Source organism: Microcebus murinus, chromosome 14, assembly GCF_040939455.1.
Source record: "Microcebus murinus isolate Inina chromosome 14, M.murinus_Inina_mat1.0, whole genome shotgun sequence".
NCBI lineage: Eukaryota > Metazoa > Chordata > Mammalia > Primates > Cheirogaleidae > Microcebus > Microcebus murinus.
In genome coordinates, this window is record NC_134117.1 from 67173628 (window position 1) to 67200457 (window position 26830).

General features: G+C 56.0%; 1 protein-coding gene across 1 annotated transcript in view; it reads right to left on the reverse strand.

Moving 5' to 3' along the window:
• Window positions 1-26830, reverse strand: part of GRID1 (glutamate ionotropic receptor delta type subunit 1) — a 673637-nt gene that overhangs the window by 451836 nt on the left and 194971 nt on the right. Inside the window, exon 4 of the mRNA XM_012788001.2 lies at window positions 12474-12679. Within this exon, the coding sequence (XP_012643455.1) occupies window positions 12474-12679 (206 nt within the window). The remainder of the gene's footprint in view (window positions 1-12473; window positions 12680-26830) is intronic.

Here is a 26830-nt window from a genome sequence, read left to right on the forward strand (position 1 = left end):
GGAGCCAGAACTGAGAGCTGCCAGTCCGAGGATAATAAACAACTAGCAGCAGTACTGTCAGAGGGCGCAAACCAAAACCAAGGAAAACATCTATCTAAAGAGCTGACCTTGACCCAGGAAAGACCAAAGATGCCGGTAATTATTAAAGAGCTTAGTTAGCATTTAGTGCAGACTTTGAGCAATGACAGATGATAAGAACAAGCGTTCCCGCAAATACAGTTGACCCTTGAACATCACAGATGTGAACTGACAGGTCCACTTACACATGGATGTTTTCAATACAGGTTACCCAAGTGTGCCTGCCTCCCCTGCCTCCCCTCCTGCCTCTGCCACCCCTGAGACAGCAAGACCAACCCCTCCCCCTTCCCCCTTCTCCTCAGCCTACTCGATCAGGAGATGAGGAGGATGAAGACCTTTATGATGATTCACTTCCACTAAATGAACAGTAAATATATTTTCTCTTCCGATTTTCTTTGTAACATGTGCTTTTCTCTAGCTTACTTAGCTGTAGGAATATAGTATATAATACAAATAAACATGCAAAATATGTGTTGATATACTGTTTATCTTGCCAGTAAGGCTGCTAGTCAAAAATAGGCTATTGGTAGACAAGTTTTGGAGGAGTCAAAAGTTATACGTGGATTTTCAAGTGCACAGGGGCCAATACCCCTAAACCCCACATAGTTCAAGGGTCAACTGTGCAAAGGAGAACCCTAAGGCAGCTCAGTAAAGCCCTTACTGACCACCAAAAACGAGAAAAGTGTTGGAATCACAGAAAATGCAGTTGGCACCTTGAAGATCCAAGGGAAGAACAAGAATTCTTAGGACCACCATGCTTAGGATGATTGCCGGTTCTTAGAAGAGAGACCAGGGTTCACGTCATACTGTTTCCATATTTAATAAGCTTAAGCAATGAATCAGACGCTGCCACTTTGCAGTCCACAAGCCTTATCAGGCCTGCCACAGGCAGAGCTGGCCAACAAAGAGTTAAAATTTTTGTAATTAGTTACAAACATTTAAAAATTAAGAGATTCACAGAAAGTCTACATTTCTGGCTGCTCTTGAGACACCAGAAGCAGTGACCACACCAAGCTCTCTCGTGGGACCCCGGTGCCTGCAGTTGCTTATAGCTCACCTGCTCTCTACCTTACAGCCCTGCCTGCAGGCTGTAGGCATTTGGATTTATGACCTGGCTGTCACTCCAAAGGACGGCTTAGCCATTCTTCTCTGACCCTTTGGTTGTCTTCAAAAGCCCCGCATTACAGAATTCTCCAAGAGTGGTTCATGCAGTTGCCAGGATTTGATGGCCCCCTTGGCCATCCGAGAGCACAGAGAACAGCAGATATGCAGCCCCCTTCCCACCCTGCTTTGCTAGGCCTGGAGCTGTCTCCAACTGGGTCCTCACAGCTCACAGTTCTTCCTCTCTCTCGTGCAGCTTGTTAGTTCTTTAGGAGCAGGAACCATGTCTTTCCCCACGAAGCACCGAGTGCAAGAAGTCCAAGGATGGCCCATTCTGTCCCTGTGCTGGGCTGGCCACCAACAGGCTGCTGAGAAATGCCTTCTCGTCCGGAGAGTGACTCTACAGGCAGAAAGGATCCATGTCTGTCCCTCCTTCTACTGGCCCAGCAACCTTGAGAGCCACCAGCAGCTGTGCCTGCTCAGATGGTCCAATGAGAGCCCAGATGGGCGGTGCCCTCCGAACTCCCACCCTGCTCCTGAGCACCAGCCAGCGCCCAGCCAGTAGCCCAGCCAGCGCCCAGCCAGCCCAGCCAGCACCCAGCCAGTAGCCCAGCCAGCGCCCAGCCAGCGCCCAGCCAGCCCAGCCAGCGCCCAGCCAGCGTCCAGCCAGCCCAGCCAGCGCCCAGCCAGTAGCCCAGCCAGCGCCCAGCCAGCCCAGCCAGCGCCCAGTCAGTAGCCCAGCCAGCGCCCAGCCAGCAGCCCAGCCAGCGCCCAGCCAGCGCCCAGCCAGCAGCCCAGCCAGCAGCCCAGCCAGCGCCCAGCCAGCAGCCCAGCCAGCAGCCCAGCCAGCGCCCAGCCAGCAGCCCAGCCAGCAGCCCAGCCAGCGCCCAGCCAGCAGCCCAGCCAGCGCCCAGCCAGCAGCCCAGCCAGCAGCCCAGCCAGCGCCCAGCCAGCGCCCAGCCAGCCCAGCCAGCACCCAGCCAGCAGCCCAGCCAGCAGCCCAGCCAGCAGCCCAGCCAGCAGCCCAGCCAGCGCCCAGCCAGCCCAGCCAGCAGCCCAGCCAGCAGCCCAGCCAGCAGCCCAGCCAGCGCCCAGCCAGCAGCCCAGCCAGCGCCCAGCCAGCAGCCCAGCCAGCAGCCCAGCCAGCGCCCAGCCAGCGCCCAGCCAGCCCAGCCAGCACCCAGCCAGCAGCCCAGCCAGCAGCCCAGCCAGCAGCCCAGCCAGCAGCCCAGCCAGCGCCCAGCCAGCCCAGCCAGCAGCCCAGCCAGCAGCCCAGCCAGCAGCCCAGCCAGCGCCCAGCCAGCAGCCCAGCCAGCACCCAGCCAGTAGCCCAGCCAGCGCCCAGCCAGCCCAGCCAGCACCCAGCCAGTAGCCCAGCCAGCGCCCAGCCAGCGCCCAGCCAGCCCAGCCAGCGCCCAGCCAGCGTCCAGCCAGCCCAGCCAGCGCCCAGCCAGTAGCCCAGCCAGCGCCCAGCCAGCCCAGCCAGCGCCCAGCCAGCAGCCCAGGGGCACTCGGCACGCTCCCCACCGCGCCCACCTAGACTAATATCCTCTCCAGCTGAGTGCCAGACAGTGGCCCAGTCCCCAACCCCAGCTGGGCCGGCTGAGGGCCATGAGCACTTTGTCACCTTTTGCAAGCCCTGCCCCTTCCCCACCCCTAGGCGCTCCCCAGACCTGGTCCGCTCGCTTGGCCCTGGGCGCTGTGCTTCCACCACTGAGGGGCGGGGAGCACCCTGCTGCCAGGCCAGCCGCGGCTCCCCTTCTGCGAGACACTGACACTTCTGACCTTGGCCCCAGCTGCCCCAGGTTAGCTCTAAACACCATCTGTGGACACAACAGTGAAAGAAAGTGCCACTGGCAGAGCCTCTCATGAGCTTTATCTCATTGAATTCCCACAGCAACCCCCTGGGAGGGTATTAATATCCCTCTCACAGGCCAGCAAACAGGCTCGAATAGACGGCCCCAACCGCAACCGCGGAGCTGGGGTCTGACTGTGTCTATCTGCTCCAAAGACAATGCCCCTCCCCCTGTGCCGCCAGCAGCCCAGCCCTGGAAGAAGCATCACAGTGTCCCCAGCTGAGCATCTAGAAGCCTCAGATTTCCTCCGTGAAGAAGAGCACGGGTGGAGTGGGTGAGGGAGGAAGGAGAGGAGGGGACACCCTTGGGTGCGCTGCCCTGTCTCTTGTTATTTAAATTACAATGGTTGAAGCCCTACACCATCCGTGGCAGGAAAGCCACCACCTGCCCTCGCCACCCGTCGTGTACCCGGAGCCTCCTGGGTGGCGTCGGGTGCACGTGTGCTTCTCCTGCTCGCACCGTCTCGCTTGTCTCCTGCGGCAGCCCCTTCCCCGCCACGCTCCGTGACTCAGCCATGGACCACAACCCCTGTTCCTTGCCCTCTCCCTGACATCACTCACGGCACACACAGGTGACATTGCAGACGCGAGGGTCACACACCATGGAGAAGGAGAGGCCACACCACACCCCGCACGGCAAAAGCAAGAAATGGGCAGATGCACGTGGTAACAGCCACCGGCCTTGCCACTTCTCTGCTAGGCTGGCTGAAGTGACCGACTCAGCCACAGGGCACCTGCTCAATGCCTGGTGTCAACCACTGGCATACCCCAAAATTTGGAATGTTGACCTTGCACAGGGTGACAGATGTTTCGTTCTTCTCAATGCCTCTGAGACTCTTCCACCTCCCACACGCACCAGACTGTGGGCACCTTCTTAGTGCCCATGCCACGGCAGGCACAGTGAGGGAGGAAAGAGGGCGCCCTGCACCCCTAATACCCTGTGCTTAATTCTTAGAAGACCCCCAGGAGTCGCGTCTTATTCCCTCCAGTGTGCAGATGGGAAACCAGAGCCCAGAAAGCTGCAAGGGGAGGCGGAGGGCAGGAGAGGGGCCCAGTCTTTCTGGAACCCCGCTCTTCCCTGCCCACACACAGGCTTAAGTAAAATGCTCTCAGGCTCTGGTGCCCGGAGTCCCACGGAAGCCTCGCTTCTGGTTGCCGAGGGGCAGGCAGAGGCAGCCCACCCATCCCGTGCTCTCCACGGGTGTGTTGGCAGACAGAGTCTGGGGGTGTCCCTCGTCCCCAGGTGAACCCAGAAGGGTCCAGCCCCTTCCCCATGCCCCACCTGCTGCTCCAGGGCAATGTCCTCCAAGTCTGCTCCATCACATTCTAGGGTGAAGATGGGCTTTCCCTCGCCTGTCGAGGGTAACAAGCCGCCTCCCATGGACGGTGTAGGAAAGAGCTGGGCTTTGAGTCAGGGGCTCTGAAGCCACAGCCCAGCTCTGCGACTTCCATCTGCGGGACCTTGAGCAAATCCCGGAATCCCAGCAGTCTCCAAGCTCCATCCCAGCCCTTCCCTCCAGCACTGTTGAGATCAACTGAGTTTAGGGTGTGAATGAGGCGAATTTGGCATTAGCATCCCTCCCTCTGTTCCACATGCCCCTCCCCCCACCCTAACTCCAAGGTTGAACAACATTAAAGTTAAGTACAGAGGCACATAGCCCCAGGTCACCTGCAGACCTGGTGGCCACCTGCTTCCTCCTGGGTGATGGCAGAGGGGTTACAGAATTGTCCCAATTCCCCACCCTGTTGTGACCTCTCCCTCTGTAAGGTGACTGTGCAATTTCCCCCTCAAGGGGACTCTTCCATCCACAGGAGGAGTCTCTTTCCCCTGCCTGCCTGGCTGACCTCGTGGGTTGCTCTGGTGGCCAAGAGACTGCAGCAGAAGCCACAGTGCACCAAGTCTGCGCCTGGGTCTCAGGCAGCCCTGAACACTCACGCTTGCTGTCGTATGAGGAAGCCTGGTCTAGCGTTCCTGACAGGCGTCACCTGTGGCCTGGTCACCTGTCACCCCAGCTAACAGCTGAATGCCCAGATGCCCGAGCCAGCCCAGCTGGGATCCACCCAGTCCGCCCCAGGGCTGCCGACCAGGAGGCTGGTGAATAACACATGCTCCCTGCCTCGCGACCTGCGTTTCAGGCTGCCTTGTTACGCCGCTGCAGCTAACCGACGCAGGGCCTTGTCTCCAGGGGGCGGCAGCTCAGGCACAGATGGCCAGCACCCAGTGAGGGCTCCATTTGGGGGACGCCACACGCAGAGGATGGCACCAGATGTGGGCTGCACAGCACGGACAGCTTCTGCGAGATGAAGTCACACCAATTTGGATAACCTCTCCTCACCTCTGCCTCTCCTGACACCGCCACCGCCTTCCTGTGGCTTCCTCCCCCCAGCCAGCCCCTCAGTCAACAGCGGGCTGACTCACCACCTCAGGGGAGGCCCCCCAGGCTGCGTGCCCTTGGGGATCCGGGGAGCAGGAAGGATAATTGAGTCATTTCAGCTGCTGCAGGCTGCCTCCCTTTGTAAATGCCTATGTCTCATGCCTGCCACCTCCCCAGCCAGAGGAGCCACCTGCTAATAAGCCACAGAGACTCTGCAGGGAGGAGCTGATACTTTGCTCAGCTAGTTAATGATCCAGGAGGAAGGAAAGAACACCCGGTGTCTCCAGGCCCATGCTTCAGGTTCACGGCCCCTCTCTGACCCCAGGAAGGAGCAGACAGGCCTCCCGGCAGCCCTGGTAAGGCCCCAGCGGCCCTGAGCACCGAGAATGGGATGGCACGATTCAAGATGTAACTCGGAACAGAACGACACTCAACCAGAAAATAGCAGCAGAAAGCCTAGCGGCCTGCAGGCGTTTTCCCTCGAGGATTGCTGGGATGCTCCTTTGAAATATCAAAAATCAGACATTAAATTCTTTCAAAACAATGTTCCAGGTGTCCTCGCTTGGCCAGAGCATTAAGGATGTGTTTCGTCTGCCCACTGGGCACAAGTTCTAGACAATGTTGGCCTGGGGACAGAAGTCAGTGTTCCCGGGACCCCACCCGTCATCTGTCCGTTTGCAAGCACCACGCACAGGCCTTGAAAGGTGATTAATAAAGACAAGCAGGACCCAGGTCACATGGGGTGAGATGGGACAGACAGTCACAGTATGAGCAGTGGGTACAGGGTTGGCTCCGGGACGAAGTGGCCATGGAGGTGTGTTCAGAATGCCGCAGGCACTGCGGGAGGTGACGGGGCTGTCACAGAGGGTGGGCAGTGGGCTGGGACGCCAGAGGCCTGCAAGACCAGTGCTGACTGGTGCTCAGGAAGGGAGCCCACGGTGCCTTCCCCAGCATGAGAGAGATGAGATTGGAAGGATGAGCAAGAGGGTGGGAACGAACAGAAGAGGAAGGGGACAGCGGCCATATGGAGTCTTGGACGCAGGCCCAATAGGACAGCTCTCTGTTCCCTTCCCCATCTCAGCCGGGCCCCAGTTCTGGCTGCCTCTACAGCCACTGAGTTCCAAACCCACCAGAACTAATTCTAGAAAACATCTCTTCCTTGTGATCTCATTTCTAAGAATTTCTAAAAGAAAATATGAATTTCTCAGACTGGAAGCACTTTTGCTAAAGTGCTAAAAGCTTTAAAATCTGTAAACAGTAGGATATAATTAAATGCAAATGTGGGGCCATATTTAAAAATTAATCTTCTATAATTAATTAGTAATTTAAAATATTCCAGTAAATGATACTTAAATGGCAAAGAATTATCCTAGCTCTGAGTGATAAAGTCATCTGCTAAAGATTTACCATGTTGGAGTGAGAAATATTTGCAGACATCATGTAGGACAACAGAACATTACCACTGCTTAATTTACCTTTGCTATAAATGTATTAAGAAACACAGTCTTTGTATTCAAATTGTGGAACCTGTGTGCAGGTTTAAACTCTGAGCAGCAATTGATTTGCAGCTGGGAGTTAACCCAGCCTGTGCATCTACAAAGGGTTAAACTGGCCTCCAGCCACACTCCAAACCTGGGAAGCCCATCTGAGCAGGGGCAGTACTGGGAGTGGCCCCTTTCGCCTTTGTCCCATCATTCTCACATACTCCAGTGAAAGGTGACGTCCACTCCCAGAGCGACGGCAAGCTGTCCTGCCAGCCAGCTGTTCTCACTGTTCTTTCTCCCATTCTCCTCTCTACAGAAAGAGGTTGCTGGCATCTAAGTGCAGAGGTCAATGCCATCTGCTGCAACCGTCACTGGGCAACTGCCATTTCTTTCCCAGAGACATCATGCCCCCCCCCAGACCACTGTGCCACCAGCAATGGCATCACCCTGGTAGACGAGTGTGTGCATATGGATGTAAGGACCTACACAGGTACATGTGTTTGTGTATGCATCCAAGCTGTTGGGCTGTGCTGGTCTGAGGGTCTGGTTGTACCGTGGATGTGGCTGTTTGGTTGTAGCATTGGATCAGCCCGTGTCTGTGTGTGTGCCCACATGCGTGCCCGGTCTCCCACACCTGCCCGCACTGCTCACCACACACCCTCCGCAGTGCACCCATCTCGGCACTCGCGCTCCCTGCCACGCGCTGCCGCTGGCTTGGGATCGTCCCACCTGCAGGAGCAGCCAAGGCCCCACTCGCTGGCCCACCCAGGCCCAAGACACAGTTCTTGGGCAAACGTAAGCCTTCCCAAAAGCCAGAGTTTTAAGACCAAAACCCTTGCTGACAGGCTGGCCTTTTGACCAGCCAAAAAGACAACCAAGGCGTGCACACAAAAAGCCTAGCTTTAGGCCCTTTCTACTGGGGATATGAAATATAAAATATCCATTCATTCATTCCCTCAATAGCTGCGTGGACCAGGCTTCATGCTGCTCTTGGAAGATAAAATGGTGAAGGCCACACAGCTCCTGGCCCTGGGGGTGGCACGTTCCAGGGGGAGGCACAGATTGCCCAATCTGCAGGACACAGAGAAACAGTGCCCGGCCGCCGGGGCTGAGCAGGCTGCGCCTGACTCCTCATGAGCTAGGAAGAAGGAGCAGCAACTCCTCTCCACAAGGTACACAAATGGCTTCAGATAGTCGATTTTTTTACTCTTTCCAGTGAAACAAAAGACCAAGAAGGAGAGAAACACTGAGGAAACCAGAGGAAAGATGGAGGCCTCTGCACAATAGAGACAGAGGCTTGGAAACCGTGAATGAGCAATGAAAGGTGAAAGGTGAGAGGTGAAAGGACAAAGTCCCAAATGCCCACACACCCTCAGAACAGGCCCTGGTGGACGAGAGCCCTGGGGCACAGCCTCTCTGCCAGCCCCTGGGAATGCCCAGCAGAAGCGTGGCCATGGCGTGGCCATACCTTTGACGTCATGCCTAGCCTCGGGAGGAGGCACCGCCCGTGTACTTGGTGATCCACTCAGTACTTAACGTGGTTCCTGGTTCGTAGGAGGCTCCCAATTGGCACTGGCTAGGTGGGTGGAAGATGGATGGATGGAAGGATGGATGAATAGATGGACAGATAGACTGACTCCCAAGAGCCAAAATAGACTGTGGACTAGAGTCTCTCCCTCAAACCTACCTAGAAAAGAACAAATGTAGTAAGACACATAAACTGTAGGCTGTTAATCTCTGACACCCTGAAAAGGACCCTAAGAAAAATCCAGTCCTGAAGTTTGGATTCCTCACCCCAACCTGGGGAGCTCTTCCTGCTGACATCCCAGAGTCAGCCCCAGCCACGCCCTGGCCTGCACACCACGGCTGCAACTGCATGCACACAAGTCCTGAATGCACTGGCGGCTCCTGAGCCCCCTCCCCGTTCCCTCGTCCACAGGGTTAGTGCAAGCGCATTCCTGGAGATCCAGCCCTGGTGTTACCTACTCCAGGAAGTGTGGCCCTCTGTCCCTCCCAGCTCTTCCTGGCCAGAGTAACTCCTGCATCCTTGATGCTCTCTCAAGACCCAGCCCACACCTCTGCCAGGCAGGTGAAGGGGTCTGTCCACACCTCTGCCTGCCCCACCAGGCTGGGAGCCCTGTGAAAGCACAGAACTTGGCACAGGCCGGGGCTCATCAAATGCTGGAGAAGTGGACAGAGGAACCAAGAGCAGGAGGGAGAAGGCTCCGCAGCCACCGCAGGACTCCCAGTCCAAGGCCTCTGCCCTTGGCCCCTCTCGGCAGCTGCCGCCTTGGTCCCTTCAGGAATCTCATGGCCTTGGAGTGCAGAGGCGACCCCACCTCTAGGCTGGTGAGCCAGCTGACAGGCTTGCATGAGAGAACGTCACAGGTGGTTGTCACTGTCCACTGAAGCCCACCTTGGCAGCCAGTGGCCCAGAGGAGAAGCAAGACCCAGCTGAGGACCCCACGAGTCCAGTCCACTCCCCCATGACTGCAAAGAGCCACCCACTCTCAGAGAGAGCTCCAAGGCCAAGCCCAGAGAGAAACGAGCCCCGCTGGAGGAGGGGCTGTGAGTGCTGTCACCCCCTGACTCAGCCTCCCCTAGGGTGGCCTCTCAGCACCTCTGTAAGCTGATATCCTGCTGCAGCAGCTGCTAAGACTGTGCTGGAAAGGTCTCAGAGGAGGGTGCGTGGGATCAAGACAGAGTGACAGTTGGTGAGGGGTCTTGAGGTAGGGCCTGTCCCACCAGCCCACAGGGCCGTAGGGAGGGCCCAGAGCCTCGGCCTGCTGCAGTGCCTCCCCCCAGCCACTGCCAAGGCCAGGCTCCCCAAACCTGCGGCCCTGGCCAGTGCGGCCCCTACTAACGTGGGATCTCGGAGGGTGCCATGCACCCTCCAGGCCAAGAGCCGCCCAAAGAACGGATGCCATTCAGCAAAATGTCAAAGAGTCAGGCAGATCCGTCTTCCTCCCTCGCTCCCACTTGGCCAGGTCTTTCACGCAGGGCAGGGGAGAAGCTACTGCTGGGAAGACCACGTACCCATGCCTGCTGCAGCTCATCCATGCCGTCCCGACCGAGCACCATATTGATTTATTAAATGTAATTGATGGCAGTGGGGGCTGAGAGGCCATTTACATCTCCATAACAGCGCTTTGAGTTTCAGAAAATTCGGGACATGTTCTAACAGTGAGTTACCCTTGTGAATACCGTCCATCCTTGTCACAACAAAGAGGAAGTTGGTCCAGTCTGCTCAAAAAACCCAAGCAATGCCTCCAGGCACTGACAAGCCTTCGTGCAGGGATGGCATTCCCAGGTGTCTCCTAGGGGACCTGCCGGGCTAGCCACCCAGACAGGTCATCGTCACCTCCAAAGTCCAAGTCCTTCCCCACCACACCAAGGGGATACATTAGAACTCTTTGCGCATAAGCACCCTAAACGCCTCTGCCAGACTCTGGCCAGCGGCAGGGGCCGCACCCTCCCCAGTCCGGCCAGCGCAGGGCTGCACGCGGAGTTCTCCGGGAGAGAGGGCTCTCGAGGGCCAGCTCTGGACCTGAGCCCTTTTCAGTCCCTTATTGGCTATTTGGGTGACCTTAAGCAAGTCACCAAACTTCTTTAGCTTTACCATTTGCTCATCTACAAAGTATGAGGATTGGAGAATGCACACAGAGACAGGCCCACCCACCGTGCTTCCTCCCCTCCCAGCAGCAGGCACATGGGACCCGACACCAAGACTCTCATCCACTGGAACTGAGGACAACAGTGGGGGCAGTTGGCCGCAGTCCAGATGTCGCCCTTCCCCTCGGTCCCCCCCAGGGACTGGCTAATGGACTGTAAGAGTGGCCACTCTGGAGTCACCCCAGCCCCAAAGCACCCAGCAACCCGAAGGCTTTGCAAACACAGCCTGGGGCTGAGAAGGCAAGCAGAGCTGAGCCAAGCGTATCCAACACTGCAGGAGTTTGCATAATTAACCACTAGGAAATAATATCTTTAGGCCAGTCTTAGTTACGTGTTAACTCCTCACAGAGCCCAGAAACAGGAAGGGGCCAAATTCCTCTGGAAGGGAAATGCACGAATACGTGCAGTGAAAAGAAAACTAATGCTTCTTGAGCAGCTGTGTGCCAAATGCTTTATCCTAGCTGTCATCTCCTTCATCCCCACTCTACAGATGAAGAAACTGAGGCTAAGACAGTGAGCCAAATAGTAAGTGGGGGAGTTGGGACTTTACCCCAGATCTGCTCACTCCCTTCCAGTCCCAACCTCCACAGCAGAGCGGTGGCAAGGGGGGGGGGAGGAGAGAAGGAAGGAGCCTGGTGATACCTGAGCAGACATTGTCACCAGGGGGGACCCCAGCTGGGAGCGCATGGCGAGAAGAAAAGCTGTCGCGTGAGCAGACTTTGGCAAATGCACTCCGGGCACACTCTGAGAAGGACACGCTGCTGGTCCCGAGCTGCCCATGACTGGCCTGAACCACTTCATCCAGGCAGACGTGTTCTGGTGAAAGTGCCCAGGGCCGAGGGGACATCACAGCCTGGCTGACCACCAGCATGAGCCAGGACCTGATTGGACACGACATCTCGGCCGCCAGCCAACTGCACCAACTTAAGCGTTCCGAATTTTCAGTTCTCCAGCAGTGGGCTTCGTGCTGGCGCCCGAGGCATGAGGCAGCATTTTGAGTAGCAATCAAGTAGAGGGGAGCGGAGTAAGCAAGCAAACTACGGCAGATGAAATTAGGCTGATGCTGCCTTTCACTGCATTCTGCTTTCAATCAGAGAGGACAACAAGGTGGCTGGGTTGTTTGGACAATCTGCAGGAAGCACTCGGCTGCCCCGTGACCCGTTCAGTCCGACCTGCCCCCAGAAACGCCACCTCCCCAGCTCACCGCCCCACCACAAGGCCACCCAGGCCAGAGAGAGACCTGCCAATCCCAGCTTGTCACCTCTCTGCCAGTAGACCACTGGGGCAGCACCAATCAGCCAGCTCATAGAGTACTTCTAATTTGTATGTTCTCAAATTAATGGATTCTCTGTTGAACTAGCAGGCCCTGTCTTCCTTAGACGGTCCTAACCCCTAACGGAGGTGTTTTTAAAAGAAACACACACTGATTAGTCCAAGCACCAAAAATATAAGCATGGATAATGTATCCAGTGACAATATGCAACAGATACCTCCTCCAGATGCTAACAGATCCCCAGGCAGACCTGCCCACCTCTGCAGAGAGCTGGGAATGTGTCTTATCCCTAGAGCTTACACCTGTCAACAAAGAGAGGAAAATTAAAAAGAAAAAAAGAACCAGCCTGCGTTTTGCCTCAGAAATTCTGGCGGGGACTTGCAAACAGACTCCGCTCCTGCCGGTGGCCCCACAGCCTCTCGGAGTCTAAGCGGCCTTGGGTCACCTGTTGGGGAACAGGCAGGAGCCAAGTCACGCTCAGCATTCCCCCTTTGTGGTGGGGTGCTGTGGGCCGAGCACCGGGTGGCCCCGGGTCCATTTCAGCCATGCGCAAGAGGACGGCGCCCTGCAGCCCACCTGGGCCATCCCCTGTGGCGCGCTGGGCACCAGGCCCTGCAGCCTGGGCCCCGACCTACCTCGTTGATGAAGGAGTGAGCTCCCTGCGGGCTGAGCAGCAGGATGGCGCGGCGCAGCGTGTCTCTGTAGCGGTTCAGCTCCTCCGTCTTCATGGTGGTGAAGAGGCTGGTGAACACGTGGCTGATGTTCTTGTCCACCTTCTGCAAAGAGACGTCGAGGCCCAGCCGCGAGGCCTGGTCCAGGAAGCTCTGGAGCCCACGGATATCTGAGCAGCGGGAGAAGAGAAGGAGGAGAGAATCGTCTGTAAGTGGGAAGGGCACCGGGGAAGGTGCCTGACTGTCACGCTCCCCACCCAAGCAGGCCTCCGCCAGAAACACGGCTGCCTGAGCAGGCTCCTGAACAGAGGGTGTGGGATGTCGATTTAGACCCAACAGCCTTCACCAGTGCCCAGCCTGGGTGACCATCTCCCACCACGGGGAGCCCATTCTGCCATCCAACAAGTCCTGTGGCCAGAACGTGACCCCCCTTTTCTCCCCGTACAGGCCTAGTCCCCCAATTCTGCCCTCCAGCCTGCGTGTGCTGGTGGGCCCAGCACCCAGCTGCTATATGCAGCTGAGGCTTCTCGACCCTCAAGGGTGACATAAGGCCATGGACTGTCCTGATGGGGGCTGGCCGGCCTCAGGAACTGCCTGTGCCAATCCTGTGACCACAAAGCCTGCACCACAGCACCCCTGCCCTGAGGCTTGGGATGCTGTCTTGCTTCAGGGACCTGATTTTCCTTGATGAAACATTCCTCCCACTCTTCCCAGCTGGGGTGACTCTTGCCTCCAGTCCAATCAGAAGCTCACACCCTGATTGGTTCAGGCATGAGTGGAGGGTCCACAGTGGCCCACTAAGCTCCATTCTGGCACTTTGGTGGCCTCCCTGGAGAGAGGCCTGCCAGAACCAGCTACCAGGGGATGGAGGTCAGAGGGGAACCCGGAGCCCAACTTTACCGCATGTTGGTACAGACCTATGCTTGTGAGGGCTGGGGCGTGGGGGTGAACTGTTTTTTTCACCAGGGCCCAAATCTTTTCTTAGCAGCAGCCCTGTAAAGCCATCTGGCTTCCCCGAAGGGAGACAGACATGCCTACGAATGGAACCGGCAGAGGAGAGCAGGTCTAAGAGCAAGACACAGTCCTGATGACGTCATTTAAGCCTCTGTGTCCATCTGTGTCTAAAGCCTGTTTCTCTGGAGCATTTCAGTTCCATGAGCCAGTGAATTCCCTTTCTTGCCTAAGTTGGGGCATTCGCAGCCCAAAGTCTCAACCCACAGGCCACTTTTTCAAAGCTCGGATGTTGCCTTCATCTGACCCATCCTTGCACTACACTCCAGAAAGCAGGACCCATACCTGAGTCACACCCTCCAAGAATGCTCAGGGTCCGCCCAGATTCCACAAGCTGTACTCCCCCAGCCCCCGGGCGCCCACACGTACAGCCCAGCCCGTCCAGTCACCAAAAGTCAAAATCAAAGCCAACTGTTGATTCAACCAGATTTTGTTCCCAACCAGTTCCTCTCCAAAACTTTCTCTTTGTGTCCGTTCCACTGCCTCGCTGAGCAGGGACCATGCAAGCTGCTGCCGGGGTCCCTAGGCTGCCTGTCTTGCAGGAGGAGGGCTCACCAGCAAGTCTGGTTCCAGCAGGACTGTGAGATTGGAGCCATCATGGAGAACCACACACAGTGGCCGGGAAGACAGCAGAGCACCCCCGCAGTCACGGCTGGGCACTGGGGGCTGAGCATGGGCTCCTGGTCCCCACTCGGGGGGGGGGGGAGCCCAAGCACCTGCCACAAACCCTGACGCTCAGGACTCAGCATAGTCCCTTAAACACCGTGGCAAATCACCTGTCCCCTTGGAGCCTGAAGGGCTCCTCTGCAAAGTGGGGATGAAAATCACCAACGACCATTTTCGTGGGACTCTGAGAAACCATAGTTCCCGTGACGGCCACCTACTTGTGTCTCAAGGAGCCAGCCTCCTGATGGCCCCTGGGGAAGGCACAGCAGTGTCCAGATGAGAACCTGGGAGCCCCTCTAGAGATGGCAAATGTGTGACTGACAGTCAAGCCACAGCCTCCGTGCTGCACGCTAGCCATGACGTGGGCCTGGCCCCTGGAGCACAGCCATGTACCCAAACCCACTTGCTCGGCAAATCACAGGGGTCTCGGTGTCGCTCTGCCCACCAAGTCAGACAGGAAGGAGATGCCAGGTCCAGGTAGCAGGAAGGGCCATCTTTACCAAGCCCCAGGGCTAGGGCAAGGTGGCCTTGCACAGGGCTCCCCCAAAATGAGGAAAGGAAACCAACTCAGGCCCACACAGTGCCCTACATGTGCCCCAGCATCCAGGGCCCCCAACACACAGGCCCCAGAATTTCAACACCCAACACTCTTGGGTTCCCAGAGAGGCCATTCGGGCCCCCTCAGCCTGCTCAGAACCCTAGAGATCCATAGCCCCAAAGTCTCTTATAAGAAAAGGTGAAGAGGTTAAAGACCCCCTCCGATGATCAGAGGGAGTGGCAGGGCAAATGTGCAAAGGGCTCAGGAGCCCCACCTGGAAACACCCAGCGCTGGCATCAGCCCCAGGCCCGCCTCCCCTGAGCACAGCAGGATGCACACCTGCCCATCATAAGCTGGAGAAGGCTCAGCACCAAGCAGCTGCCCGAGCCCAAACCAGCAGTGGGCTGCAGTGCCAGGCACACAACAGCCCTCCACGGGGGCCGATGAGGACTTGCCCCTCGATCTGGGCTGTCCAATACCCCAGTTGCCAGCCACACATGCCTACTCAAATTTAAACCTCAATTGATTAAAATGAAACACAATTACACATTCAGTTCCTCAGATCCACTAGCCACACTTCAACTACTCAACAGCCACATCAGGCTGGTGGCTAGCACGCCGGACAGTGCAGAGGTAGATCATACACACGGGATCATTGCGAAAGTCCTATTGCATGGCGCTGCCTGGAGAAACCACCTTTCAACCAGCACGGTGTAAACAGTGTTCCCAGGAAAGGGGGACTGGCTGCCTTCAGGCCCCTTGCAATGGCCTCCCTATTCCCAGGCTCTTTGTCTCTTTGAAGACCCTGCCTTGGCCACGTGACCTGCTTTGCCTATGGGACAGTAATAAGCCTGATGCAGAGAGAGATCTGAATCAGTGTTTGTGCATTTCCCTTTCTGCTCTCGGGCCCTGCCCCGCCATGGCACAGCCCGGGCCAGCTGCTGAAGGGATGCGGAGACACACAGAGAAGAGTCGGGCGGGCCCAGGCAGCCACCCCAGCCACGTGCCAGCCAAACTCAGACGCACGAGTGAGCCAGAGCAGAACAGCCCAGTTGACCTATAGACTCGTAAAAAATAATAAATGACTGTTGTTCTAAGCCACTAAGTTTTGGGATGGTTTGTTTCCCAGCAATAACTAACTGATAGCCCAAGGTCACTGGATGCATTGTATCAGGTGTAGCTCATGAAAACCTCAGTGAAAGAGCAGGGCCTTTACCTTAGAACGTCACCACACCACAGCTCACCCATGACGCTGTCCACACCGGGCTGAGCACAAGCCGGCCAGGGTGAGCCACATGTCCACAGGCCGCTTGTGCAGCTCTGTCCCTTCCTCTGGACACCAGTAGTCCTTATTGCCCAGTGGCCTTGGCTAGGACCCAGATCTGAGCACAGCTGACAGGACATGAAGGTGGGACCCGAGCCCCACCATGCCCCAGCTCCTGCTTCTCTTCCAGCACCTTTGAAGGCCACCGTGAGTCTTTAAAGGGACACACTGACCACATCTGCAGAGTGTGTCTTTCTGCACACTTACATGAGTGTGTGTACCTGAGTGCAGGGCCACTTGTATGGCCCCGGGGACCTCAGGAACCATGCCAGCATAGCCAGTCCTCTCAGGCTGGAGACAAAGTCCCTTTCAGTCTCCTTCCTGAGGTCCCTGTGCCTAAAACCATTGCAACCCACAGGGCTTGCACAGGGCTGTTTCATTTCCTCAGGGAAGAGCAGGTGCCATGGGCAGGTGGCAACTATCTTGGGACCCACAAGTACACATAAGGACAGCACACACAGAGAACACAAGCCCTCAGAACTCCTGCACAGCCTTGGCTGCTGTATTTCTGGAATCTGTTCGGCAGCTCCTGATGGGCCTGAGCTGTCAGCGAGAGTTTAAGCTCCACCAGCGGCAGCTTCTCTCACCGGAAATTAGTGACGCAGGCTGAAGGTGGCACTCCCCAGGGAGCACAGCCCCTGGCTACAGCCGCCTGCTCCCACGTGGCTGAAAAGGTCAACTCTCAGCCTCCTTTCCCTGAAGCTCTTGGTCAGCTTCACTGGGTGGGGAGCGGGCGGCCAGAGAGCAGTGCAGAGCACAAGCCAAGCTCCCAGCCCTCCTGTCACGGCCGGGAATGGGCCACGGAATCCCACTTTGCCCACAAAAGTCCTTTCCTCCCTGTAAGTGATTGGGATTGCAACCCCTCCCTACCCCATTGCCCCCAAAAGCCACTACCCGCTGTTGCTCCAGAGAATTCCCGAGACGGCAGACCAGCACAGAGCTGGGCTGCTCCCCTGGGCAGCAGGGTGAGCTCCCCGGAGTGCCCCGGCTCCCGCAGCTTTCTGGACCTGGTCCCAGGCCCCCCCCCAGCAAGCTCCCTGTGCAGACTGACCACCCTCCTGGATGCAGCTGCCCCCACCGGACGCACCCCCTGGGAGGGCTGCTGCTGGGCCCACATCAGGCCTCACACCAGCCCTGCCCCAGACAGGACATGAGGAGGCCCACGGGCACCAGCTCTGAGAGAGAGCGAGGAGAGGCGTGAACTGTGGGAAAGGCACTGGCCGCCGCAGTCAGGGACAGGCTCCCAGGAGAGGGGTCCTTCTCCCCAGAGAAAGGAGGCAGCTCAGGGAACATGGGCAAGTCCATGCCCACAAGAATGTGGTGGGACAATGCCCCAGGACAGGCCCCGGGCCACTTCTTCCCCTCCCGGCCACCCTGCGCCCTCTTTGGGCCCTCAGGGGCCTGGTCACCCAAGGTCTTCCCAAGACCCAAATGGACCAGGTCCTCCCACCGACGCTCCCCCACCCCCCTCTAACATTCCCGAGAGCTCTCTGTGCCGGCCCCTGCCCTGGGCGCTGGAAAACAAAACTGAACGAGCCCACGGTGTTCCTGCGGTCGGGGAACTTATATTCAGGGGCTGAGAATAGGCCAGAACAAATAAATGGTGGGATAAATAGACAATTTCCAACAGTGACAAGAACTCTGAAGAAAATAGACGTTGGGCTGGAGGGGACCTCGGGGTGGGGGTAAGGAAGGCCCCGGCGAGGAGGCATCCACAAGGAGGAGGCAGCTCTGGAGACCCCGCAGAAAAGAACATTTCAGACAGAAGCAGCAGCACATAGAAAGTTCCTGAATGGAGCCGGGCGCAATGTCTCAGGCCTGTAATCCTAGCACTCTGGGAGGCGGAGGCGGGAGGATCCAGGGCGTCCGGCCCGTGCCCGGCCCTCCTTGAAGCCCTCTCCTCCCTGGGCTCCCAGCACTGCGTGCCCCTCCTCTCCCCACTTCCCCCTCCTCCCGTCACACAGTCCCGGGCACGTTCCCACTCACCTGGGCTTCCCTCTGGCATCCCCCACCACGTCTATACTCATGTCCCCAAGATGTCACATGCACTAACAACAGACCTGGGCTGCAGGAAAAGAAGCTCTTCGCCTCCTCCCCAGAGACACCCCTAGACACTCTCTCTCTCTCTCCACCTGGATTCTCCCAGTTGGGAATTTACAGAGCCCTGCTCCTCCATCAAGACACAATTCAATTATATTTCCCCTCCAACGCCATCTCAGATGCTCAAGGTAGAATTCATGCCTCCCTCAAATTTAACACTATGAAATAACATTAGGAAATAGTAGTAAGTAATATTAGATAACAACCTCTGGGAAGCAGGAACTAGGCCTTCCTCACTTCTCTACCCAACCCCAAAGCTCAGTGCCCAGCACAGGGTCAGAGCAGCAAAGCCTGTGGAATCCACCGAACCAAAGCAAGACCCAGCGGAAGCCTGCGTGGCCTCAGCACCCACACGACAACCGTGCACTGGTGGGAGGAGAAGCCCCACTGGGCAAGGAACTGAAGTTGGGAAAAATTATTTTAAATCTAAGGTTATAGCTGTGACTGTCCCTCCACTTTTTCTGAAAAAAAAAAAGAAATTGGAGAGTAACTGGGTATTTTAAATTCTTTCTTAAAAGTAATTGAAGCAAAAGAACACATTTCAAATTCCTTCCCCTACTATTTTCAATTTCCAAGAAAGGTCCAAGCACTCGGAGTACTTATGAAGAATATTTTACCATCTGTAATGTGTATGTGTGTGTGTGTGTGTGTGTATACATATACATATATATATATATATATATATATGAAGGCTGCCACCTCACACTCAGAAGAAGTTCACAGTTAGAAGTGTTTTGGATTATTGGCAAATTTTCCAAAGGCTGAGGCACAACTTCGATTTGTAGACTTTTTTTTTAAACTTCTTTCCTATCTGGGCCCCAGCGATAGGCTGTGAATTCCTCCCCAGATGTAATCAACCCACATTCGAGCTCATTCCTCACAGCCCTGCCCAGGCCTCTCCCCCCACACACTGCCCGCCCCTCCCACCGCCAACTCGAACCTGGCTGTCACAGGCGTGGACCCCCTACGGCAATGGGTGTGACACGGGCTGGGTCTGCAGGGGAGGAGGCACCCACCTCCCAAGACGGGTCACAAAGACCTACATGCTGTGGCCCCACTCATAGGCGATATCCTCGCCCTCTGCCCAGAATCCATTTGGTGCCTCACCTCCCACCACAGTTCCCCCACTATGCATGCCCGCCCTTCTCCCTCCCTCCCTCCCTCTCCCCTTCCTTCCTCCCATCCTTTCCCTCGTCCTCCCTCCTGCATTTCCCGAGCACTATTCCGGGCCAGGCCCTACGCTGGGCACCAGAGCAGCAGCAGTTTAAAACTTCACAGCCTTGTGCTCAAGCTCTTGGTCCTGAGGGTGAGACTGACCCTAAGCAAGGAGCGGATCCCTTCTGCCACTTGCTGGGCACCTCCTATATGCCGGCATGTGTTCTGCTTGCAGACTGCATTTCAGGACTAAATTAATTCCTTGCAATCCATCCGTGTTGGTGACTCTCTATGGGAGTCAGGCAGGCCCCAAGCAGGCCCAGGGGCCATTCAGCAGAGGGAGGGGTGAAGACGCATACGTGTGGCACATCCAGTGGCTCTCCCTGTCGTGGGGTGACGAGGACCCCCAGAGCCCAGGCAGGAGCAGTGTCCAAGTGAGAATGGTAGCGCCCTGCCAGCCTCAGCAGCACTGGGCCACTGCTCGTGGCCTAGTCTTGTCTCGGAGGCAGGCCTCCCCTGCCCTGTTATAATTCCGGCTGCCCAGACAGGAAGTTAGGCAGGCCTGGCCCTGGGGGTCCCCCGGAGTGATATCCATCCTCTCCACCCCGAAACATCCCTGCCCTCTGTGTTAGCCGTAACTTTTATTTTCCCACGCTTTGACATCTGGGGACTTGCTGACCCTGGAAGGCCTATTGCTCCGAGCATGTTAGGCAATTCCTAGAGACAGTACACGACTCGGCCCACAGCACTCCTTTTACACGCAAACCAGCCAAGCCCGAGCCCAGACTCCCAATCACCATTTTTATTGGGGTCTCATGCTCAGGGCCACTACACACCCGCCCCAATACTCCAAGGCCAGGTACCAGACATCAGGGCCTGCTGAAATTATTCAGCAGGGACATCAGGGCCTGCTGAAATTATTCAAACCAGCCAATCCCAAGCCTGCGTATCCTGCTCGCCTCTTCCTTCCCCCAGAAACCATGGCAAAGGCTGTCACCCACAGCTCCCTCTCCCTCTTCCGCCACTCCTGGTGGCCCAGTGGCAGGGCATACCCTCCTCTCTGGGGACCTGTGACCCTAACAGACCATCTTCCAATGCTAATCACCTCCTGCCCTGTGGGCCTTGCCCTCCCTAAGTAATAATAAAACCTATATTAAAACTCCCATGTTTTAGGATAATCCATAGGCGCCAAAAATAATCTAAATAAAAATTTAAAAAAAGAAAGGTATTTTAATAAATTAAAACAATTAAATTAAAAAAATAAAATAAAATAAAAACTCCCATGTTCATTGCATCGCTATTCACAATAGCCAAGACAGGGAAGCAACCTAAGTGTTCACCGCCAGATGGATGAACACATACACGATGGATTGCTATTCAGCCTTAAAAAAGAAGGAAACCCTGCCATTTGCAGCGACATGGACAAGACTGGAGCACATTATGTCAAGTGAGATAAGCCCGGCACAGAAAGACAAAATACCGCATGATCTCACTTACGTATGGAGTGTGAAGAAGTTGAACTCAGAATAGAGAGTAAAATGGTGATTACCAGGAGCTGGGGGGGCGGGGTGTTAAGGAGATCGTTGGTCAAAGGATGCAAAAATTTCAGTAAGACAGGAAGCGTAAGTTCAAGAGATCTATTGCACAAATAGTGACGATAGTTAATAATGATACATTGCATATTTGAAAATTGATAAATGAATAGACTTTAAGTGTTCTCACCACAAAAAAGCATGTGAGATAATGCATATGTTAAAGAGCATGATTTAGCCATCACACTATATATATATATATATATATATCAAAACATCACGTTATATACCATAAATATACACAACTTTTACTTGTCCAAAAAAAATAAAAAACCTTCCTCTTCCGTAGTGGCCTGGGATGCAGAGCCGGGAAAGGGCACAGAGAAGCAGCCCACTGGCCCCCCAGGGGTGCATGGAATAAGCACAGGCCTGGGTGCTGAGCCCACGTCTTCTTCTGCAGAACACAGCTGACCCCACCTTCCTCCTAGGAGCCCTCGGATTCTTGGGTGGGGGCAGACATCACAGCTGGCGCAGTGCAAAATAGATGCTCGGCGCTGTCAGCTCCCTCCCAACCGCTCATCAGCAAGGGAACGCCCCCAGAAGGGTTCCCAAATGAGCAAATCATCTCTCTTGTTCTGGAGGCTCATCAAGAAGGGAGGTGCCGTCCTGACACAAAAGAAGCCTAAAAAGGTCGTCTCTCCGTCTGTGATAATGGAAATTCCAAAGTGGTAAAGTGGCTAAAGAGGAAGGTCTGTCATTGGAAACTCCGAGAAAGGAAACAAGTTTCTGCCTCTAGTGAGGGCTGACGGTGTCCAGGAGCCTTCTGTTCGGACGGGTTTCAGAACCAGCCGCAAAGCTGGGTGGGGGACAATCCAGGAGAGGGGAGTGGGCCATCTGGATGGCTCCTGGTGGTCACATTCACATGCATGTTCACACGTGTGCCACTTCAGACATGAACATGCCCTGCACAAGCCGTACCCACGCCCCCTGCCTGGGGCCCTGGCAAGGGAGGGCATGGGTTGATCGGAACGTGTTCCCTTTCTCACTAAGCCCTTATTCCTTCCGTTTAAAAAAAACAAACACAAGGGAAAAACATTTTAAATAATCAGGCTGGAAGATCGAGATTAAAAACAATTTAAAATAAACGTCTACTCTGGCACTTTGGAAAAAACATACCACGCTGCATTAAGTGCTTTGAATTAAGTAAATTACACCAAGTAACTAATTTGCATAATGATCAAGATTTGCATTTTACACATGTTATGATGAAAATGGGTTTATAAAATAATTCTTCACCAACTTCTGTTCCAAGCTGGGTTCCAGTATTTGGATAAAATTCTGTGGTGTTTATCTGCTACTGTCTTTCATGTTTCAAATCTCTGGCTCCTTCAATATTTTCTTTTAATCTGGCAGGTCCCTTATTCCCACTGCAATAAATAGTCCCTTTGATTTGCAATTCCCTTCTGTCAACTGAGTGAGATCATATTTTTAAAGGATCCATAATATGCTAATGATTTTTAGAATTTTCACAAATAAAATTTGATGTCCCTGTCACCTTTCACTTACGTGGTATTTGGCATTGATTTTAGCAGTTCTTCCTCCAAGATTTGTAGGAATGCTTTCTGAAGTCCAGGTGTTTTGATGCCATGTTTTCAGGACGGGGAATGGACACGGCGTTACCCAACAGGCCCCTTGCCTGTGCCCACAGGCCCTCAGCGCAGGAGCCGGTGCCGGCTGGGCGCCCCGGCAGGGGCAGGCAAGGCCCCGAGAACGGCCCCAGCCTCAGGAGGCCAAGCTCCTCTCCTCTCGCTGCTGGGCGCCCAGATGCTTCACCTCCACCTCCCTTCTCCTCTCTGCGGCCTGCGAGGAGGCTCAGCCTCCCATTTCACAGGAGAAAACGAAAGGCCAGAGAAGCTGGGCCCTCTGTCCACACCAGGCAGCAGCGGGCCACGCCACTTCCCTGAGGGAACGCTGGACGTCTCCCTGGACTTCTCTCTCTCAGAGAAAAAATCCCAAAGCAAATCTAGACAAGGGATTGGGAAACTTGGAAATGCTTACCCAAAATAGCCATGTTTGAATTTCCGAGGGGCTCCGAAGCGAACGTCTTTGGTTTTTGCTACTCCGTGATGCTGCAGGACCGACGACAGAATAATCACAACAGCATGTATGGGTTCAACGTCTGGGTGCCCCCAAATCCATGTGTTGACATTCGAACTGCCAGTGTGATGGTGTTAGGAGAGTGGCCTTTTGGGAGGCAATTAGGTCACGAGGGCAGAACCCTCCCGAGTGAGATCAGTGGACTTATAAGAATGAAAGAGACTCGAGATCTTTCTCCACCCGGTGAGGGTACAGCGAGAAGACGGCCGTCTGCAAACCGGGAAGGGAGCCCTCACCAGACGTCAGACCCGGCACGTGGGTCTCAGGGTTCTCAGCCTCCAGACTGGGAGAAGTAAACGTGTGTTGTTGAAGCCACCCAGATAAGGTATCTCGTTACGACAGCCACGCCAACCAGTACACGGCACGTGCTTATTAAGGTCTGACTTTCTGCCAGGCGCTATGCTAAGTCATGAGCACACACTGTCTCGCTGAATCCCCACGAGACCCTCGTCTCGCCCTTGGTCATCCAGGCAGTGAGAGGCAGGGCTGGGTTCAAACCCAGGGCCTCTACTCCAGGGCCTGAGCTCTTTAGCCACATTCACCAACAAGCTGAAGCACCTGGGAAGGGGCGGAAGGAGGGAGGTCTGCAAACCTGACCGCATGCAGGTGCTGAGCTAGGAGCCTGGCACACACACTTCACCTGAGCCGGGTACCCCTAGGGCATTACCAGATTGTGCCCACTTCGCAGACAAATCACCAGCTCGTAACAGAGCTGGGATCTAACCTCAGATCTGTCTACTGTAAGAGACTCCGCTCTCTGCACACCAAGGCAAGGGCAGCCCATCCCCACGCCAGGCCTGCAGAGCGGCCGTCCCAGGCACTTAGAGCCCCAGAGAGACCGTGCGGTGCGGCACGCCGGTCAAGCAACTGCAGTCTAGCTTGTAAGAATGGCAAGAAGACGAAAATGTGCCGCATGCTGTTATCAACTGTTAATTTGCAATCAGTATTAATAACTGACATTACACAGTGAAATGTAGCACCTGCATTAGTTCTGTAAACTATCACTCTAAGGAAAAGCCCATAATATTAGAAACAGCAGCCCCGGCTGAGTTGACTTGGAAGCAACCCGGGGCTGGGTTCCATGTCCGCAGACCTGCCCAGGGGCCGTCAACCACCCACCAGGCAGCCCCTCCTGATGCCCAGGACCACGGTGTCCCAGGTGTGTGAGGGGTGCCGTGGTCACTGCCCACACCTCCCCCCTCCCCACTGGCAAGGTTATGGGACTGGCGCACACTCACCCCTCACCCGGGCTTTCTCTAAGATGGTGTCCGTGCCCAGCCAGGCCATGCCTCGTGGGATGAAGTCATTTTCTGCCATGACAAGAGAGGGAAGAGTATTCCAGACCAAGAGGACATTAGGACCAAAGGCCTCATATGATAGAACCCAAGGGCCCATCGGAGGGACCTTTGGATGGTTCTGTGTAGGTATGAGGGGCATGAGACCGGACGTGCCCCCCAGGAGGATGGCTACGGTGGCATTTCTGGACAGGAGGGGTGGCAGGGCACCTTGCCTGTTACCTGACACCAGGGCCTGTGGCCCAGCCAGGCCCAGCCCACACTCCTGCCCACTACAAGACAAGTCCCAGAGGAAGGACGGACAACAGGAGAGTCACTGTGCTGGAGGGCGCGCTGCAGTCCTGCTCTGCACCTGAGCACCTACTGTAGCCCGAGCAGCGGCCACCAGGCTCATACAGAGCTGTTGCAGGGCAGGGCTGTGGCTCCCATGCGGGAGGACGAGCATGGGCTCTGGGGACTGACACACGGGAGACGGGCTCATCCATGGCTGTCTCTGGCTTAGGCCAGTCTCGAGTGCTCTGAGCCTCAGTGGCTACCTCTGTAAAATGGGCAGAGCGAGGCCTTCTAGCAATAGGACAGCAAACAGGAGGATGAACATAAAGCCCCTGGGACAGAGCGGGCATGTGGGTGGCTGCCCTCCGCGGTGGCACCTCAGCCTCCCGCGTCTCGCCAGCCCTGGCACAGGTGCTTCTGTCTTCACAGCTTCCCACTGACCTCGTGACAAGTGTTCTTTAAATTATGTATTGAATTCACATAATTACTCGCTGATATTTACTCAGGTTTAATTTGTCTCCTCTGGAACCTGCCTTTGAAGAGGCAGTGCCAACCAGAGCTGCAGGGGAGCCGCCGCAAGGGGCCCAAGATGCCACCACCCCAGGCTGGGGGCCTCCCAAGTGCTTCCTCAGCAGAAGGCCCCACTCGGGCTGAGCTCCAGGGCCAGACGGGTGCCAGGTCAGGTGGCATCGTGGCCCTCAAAGGGCTGACAGCAGGAGGAGGCAGGGGACACCTGCCCGAGGAACAACCCCTCTGTGCAGGAGCACATGTAGGCAGTGCCGGCAGGGAGCAGGCCAGAGCCCTCTGCCCAGGCTTGGCAGGGAAGGGGCCGAGCGACGTCAGGCTGTGCTGGAGTCGGGCTGGCCAAAGAAGGCATCCCTCAGAGGGCAGTGGGTGTGACGATGGCGCTGCCGGGGCCCTCCTTGTGGCAGCAGAGAGTAGAGTCCGAGGCAGGGCAGACCGCAGAAGGACTGAAGGAGGCCAGGGCAGTGTGGACGTGCCCTGGGGTGGAAGAAAGGGTTTGATTTGGAAAATGCATTTGGCAGTCCTGCGAGGGAAAGGCCTGGAGGCTGTGGGAAGCCAGGGCGGCGGCCCAGGCAGGACCCGGCAGAGCCCGAGCACCGGTGGGGAGAAGCACCAGGCTGGACAGGAGGCATCCTGGCTGCAGAGAAGGAAGGAGAGGAGGGAGCAGGGATGACGGATGCGGGGCCGTGCCTGCCAGGGCCAGAGGGTGGGAAGCCCATGACGGGAGGCGTGTGGGCCACAGGGGACCGGGCCCTAAGCCTGACGCTGGGCGCAGAGCAAGGCCTCCCGACCCACCTGCACCCCCGCGCACACTCCCGCACGGTGTGCCGGCGCCCATACCACCTCATGAGAGCCTACCGTTACATTTTCAGGAATTTGTGCTCCGGTTATTAAACATAGCCACCATAAATTAAATTATATAAACCTATAATTAAACAAATTATATTACAAACAAAATTGATAAGTACACAAAGCTCATCCCTCCCTAATTATTTCGCTGTATTTTACTACTATCTGTGCCCTGGAGGCTGTTAACGTCCGTCCCCGCTGAAATACACGGCACGAGGGTGCGTCGTCTCTTCCCAACTCTGCGTCCAGGCACGTCACGTCGCTCGAAAGCAGCCACGGCGGGAGGATTTTACCACGGAAATCGGCAACACAACAGGTCAGGGCTCTTGCTTTTCTTGGAGAGCTGGTTGTGGAACTGTTCACTAGCACGTCACAGCCCACGTGCTCACACATGTTCACACCCCACATGCACACATGTATGTGCGTGCACTCACGTACATCAGTACTCAACTCACACGTACACGCACTCCCACGCACACAGACACGCACACTCTCTACACGTGCTCGAGCATCCATCTCCCTGGCATGCCCGGGTCATCAGAAGCCACATCCACGCACAGGGAGGGGGGACGGAGGCGGCTGCAGGGCAGAGGTGGCCTGGCTCGCCCTCGGCCCTCTACCCCCCGCTGGCCCCAAGGGGCTGATTCCTCCAAAGCTGCCCCTGCTGCTGCCTCCCATGCTGCGTGGGGCAGTGGGAGCGGAGCCTCTGCACCTCTCCTTGGTCATTAGAAAGCAAGATGACGGATAGCAGAGGCCAGTCGTCGTGGGGCTGGAGGAAGAGCAGGATGGCATGGCTGGACGCCCAGGCCACGCAGCCGAGCCATTCTGGGAGCAACACCGGTGGCCAAGGGCCCCTGCGGCCCCACACAGCCTTCAAACATCCCTGCTAAGTCCCC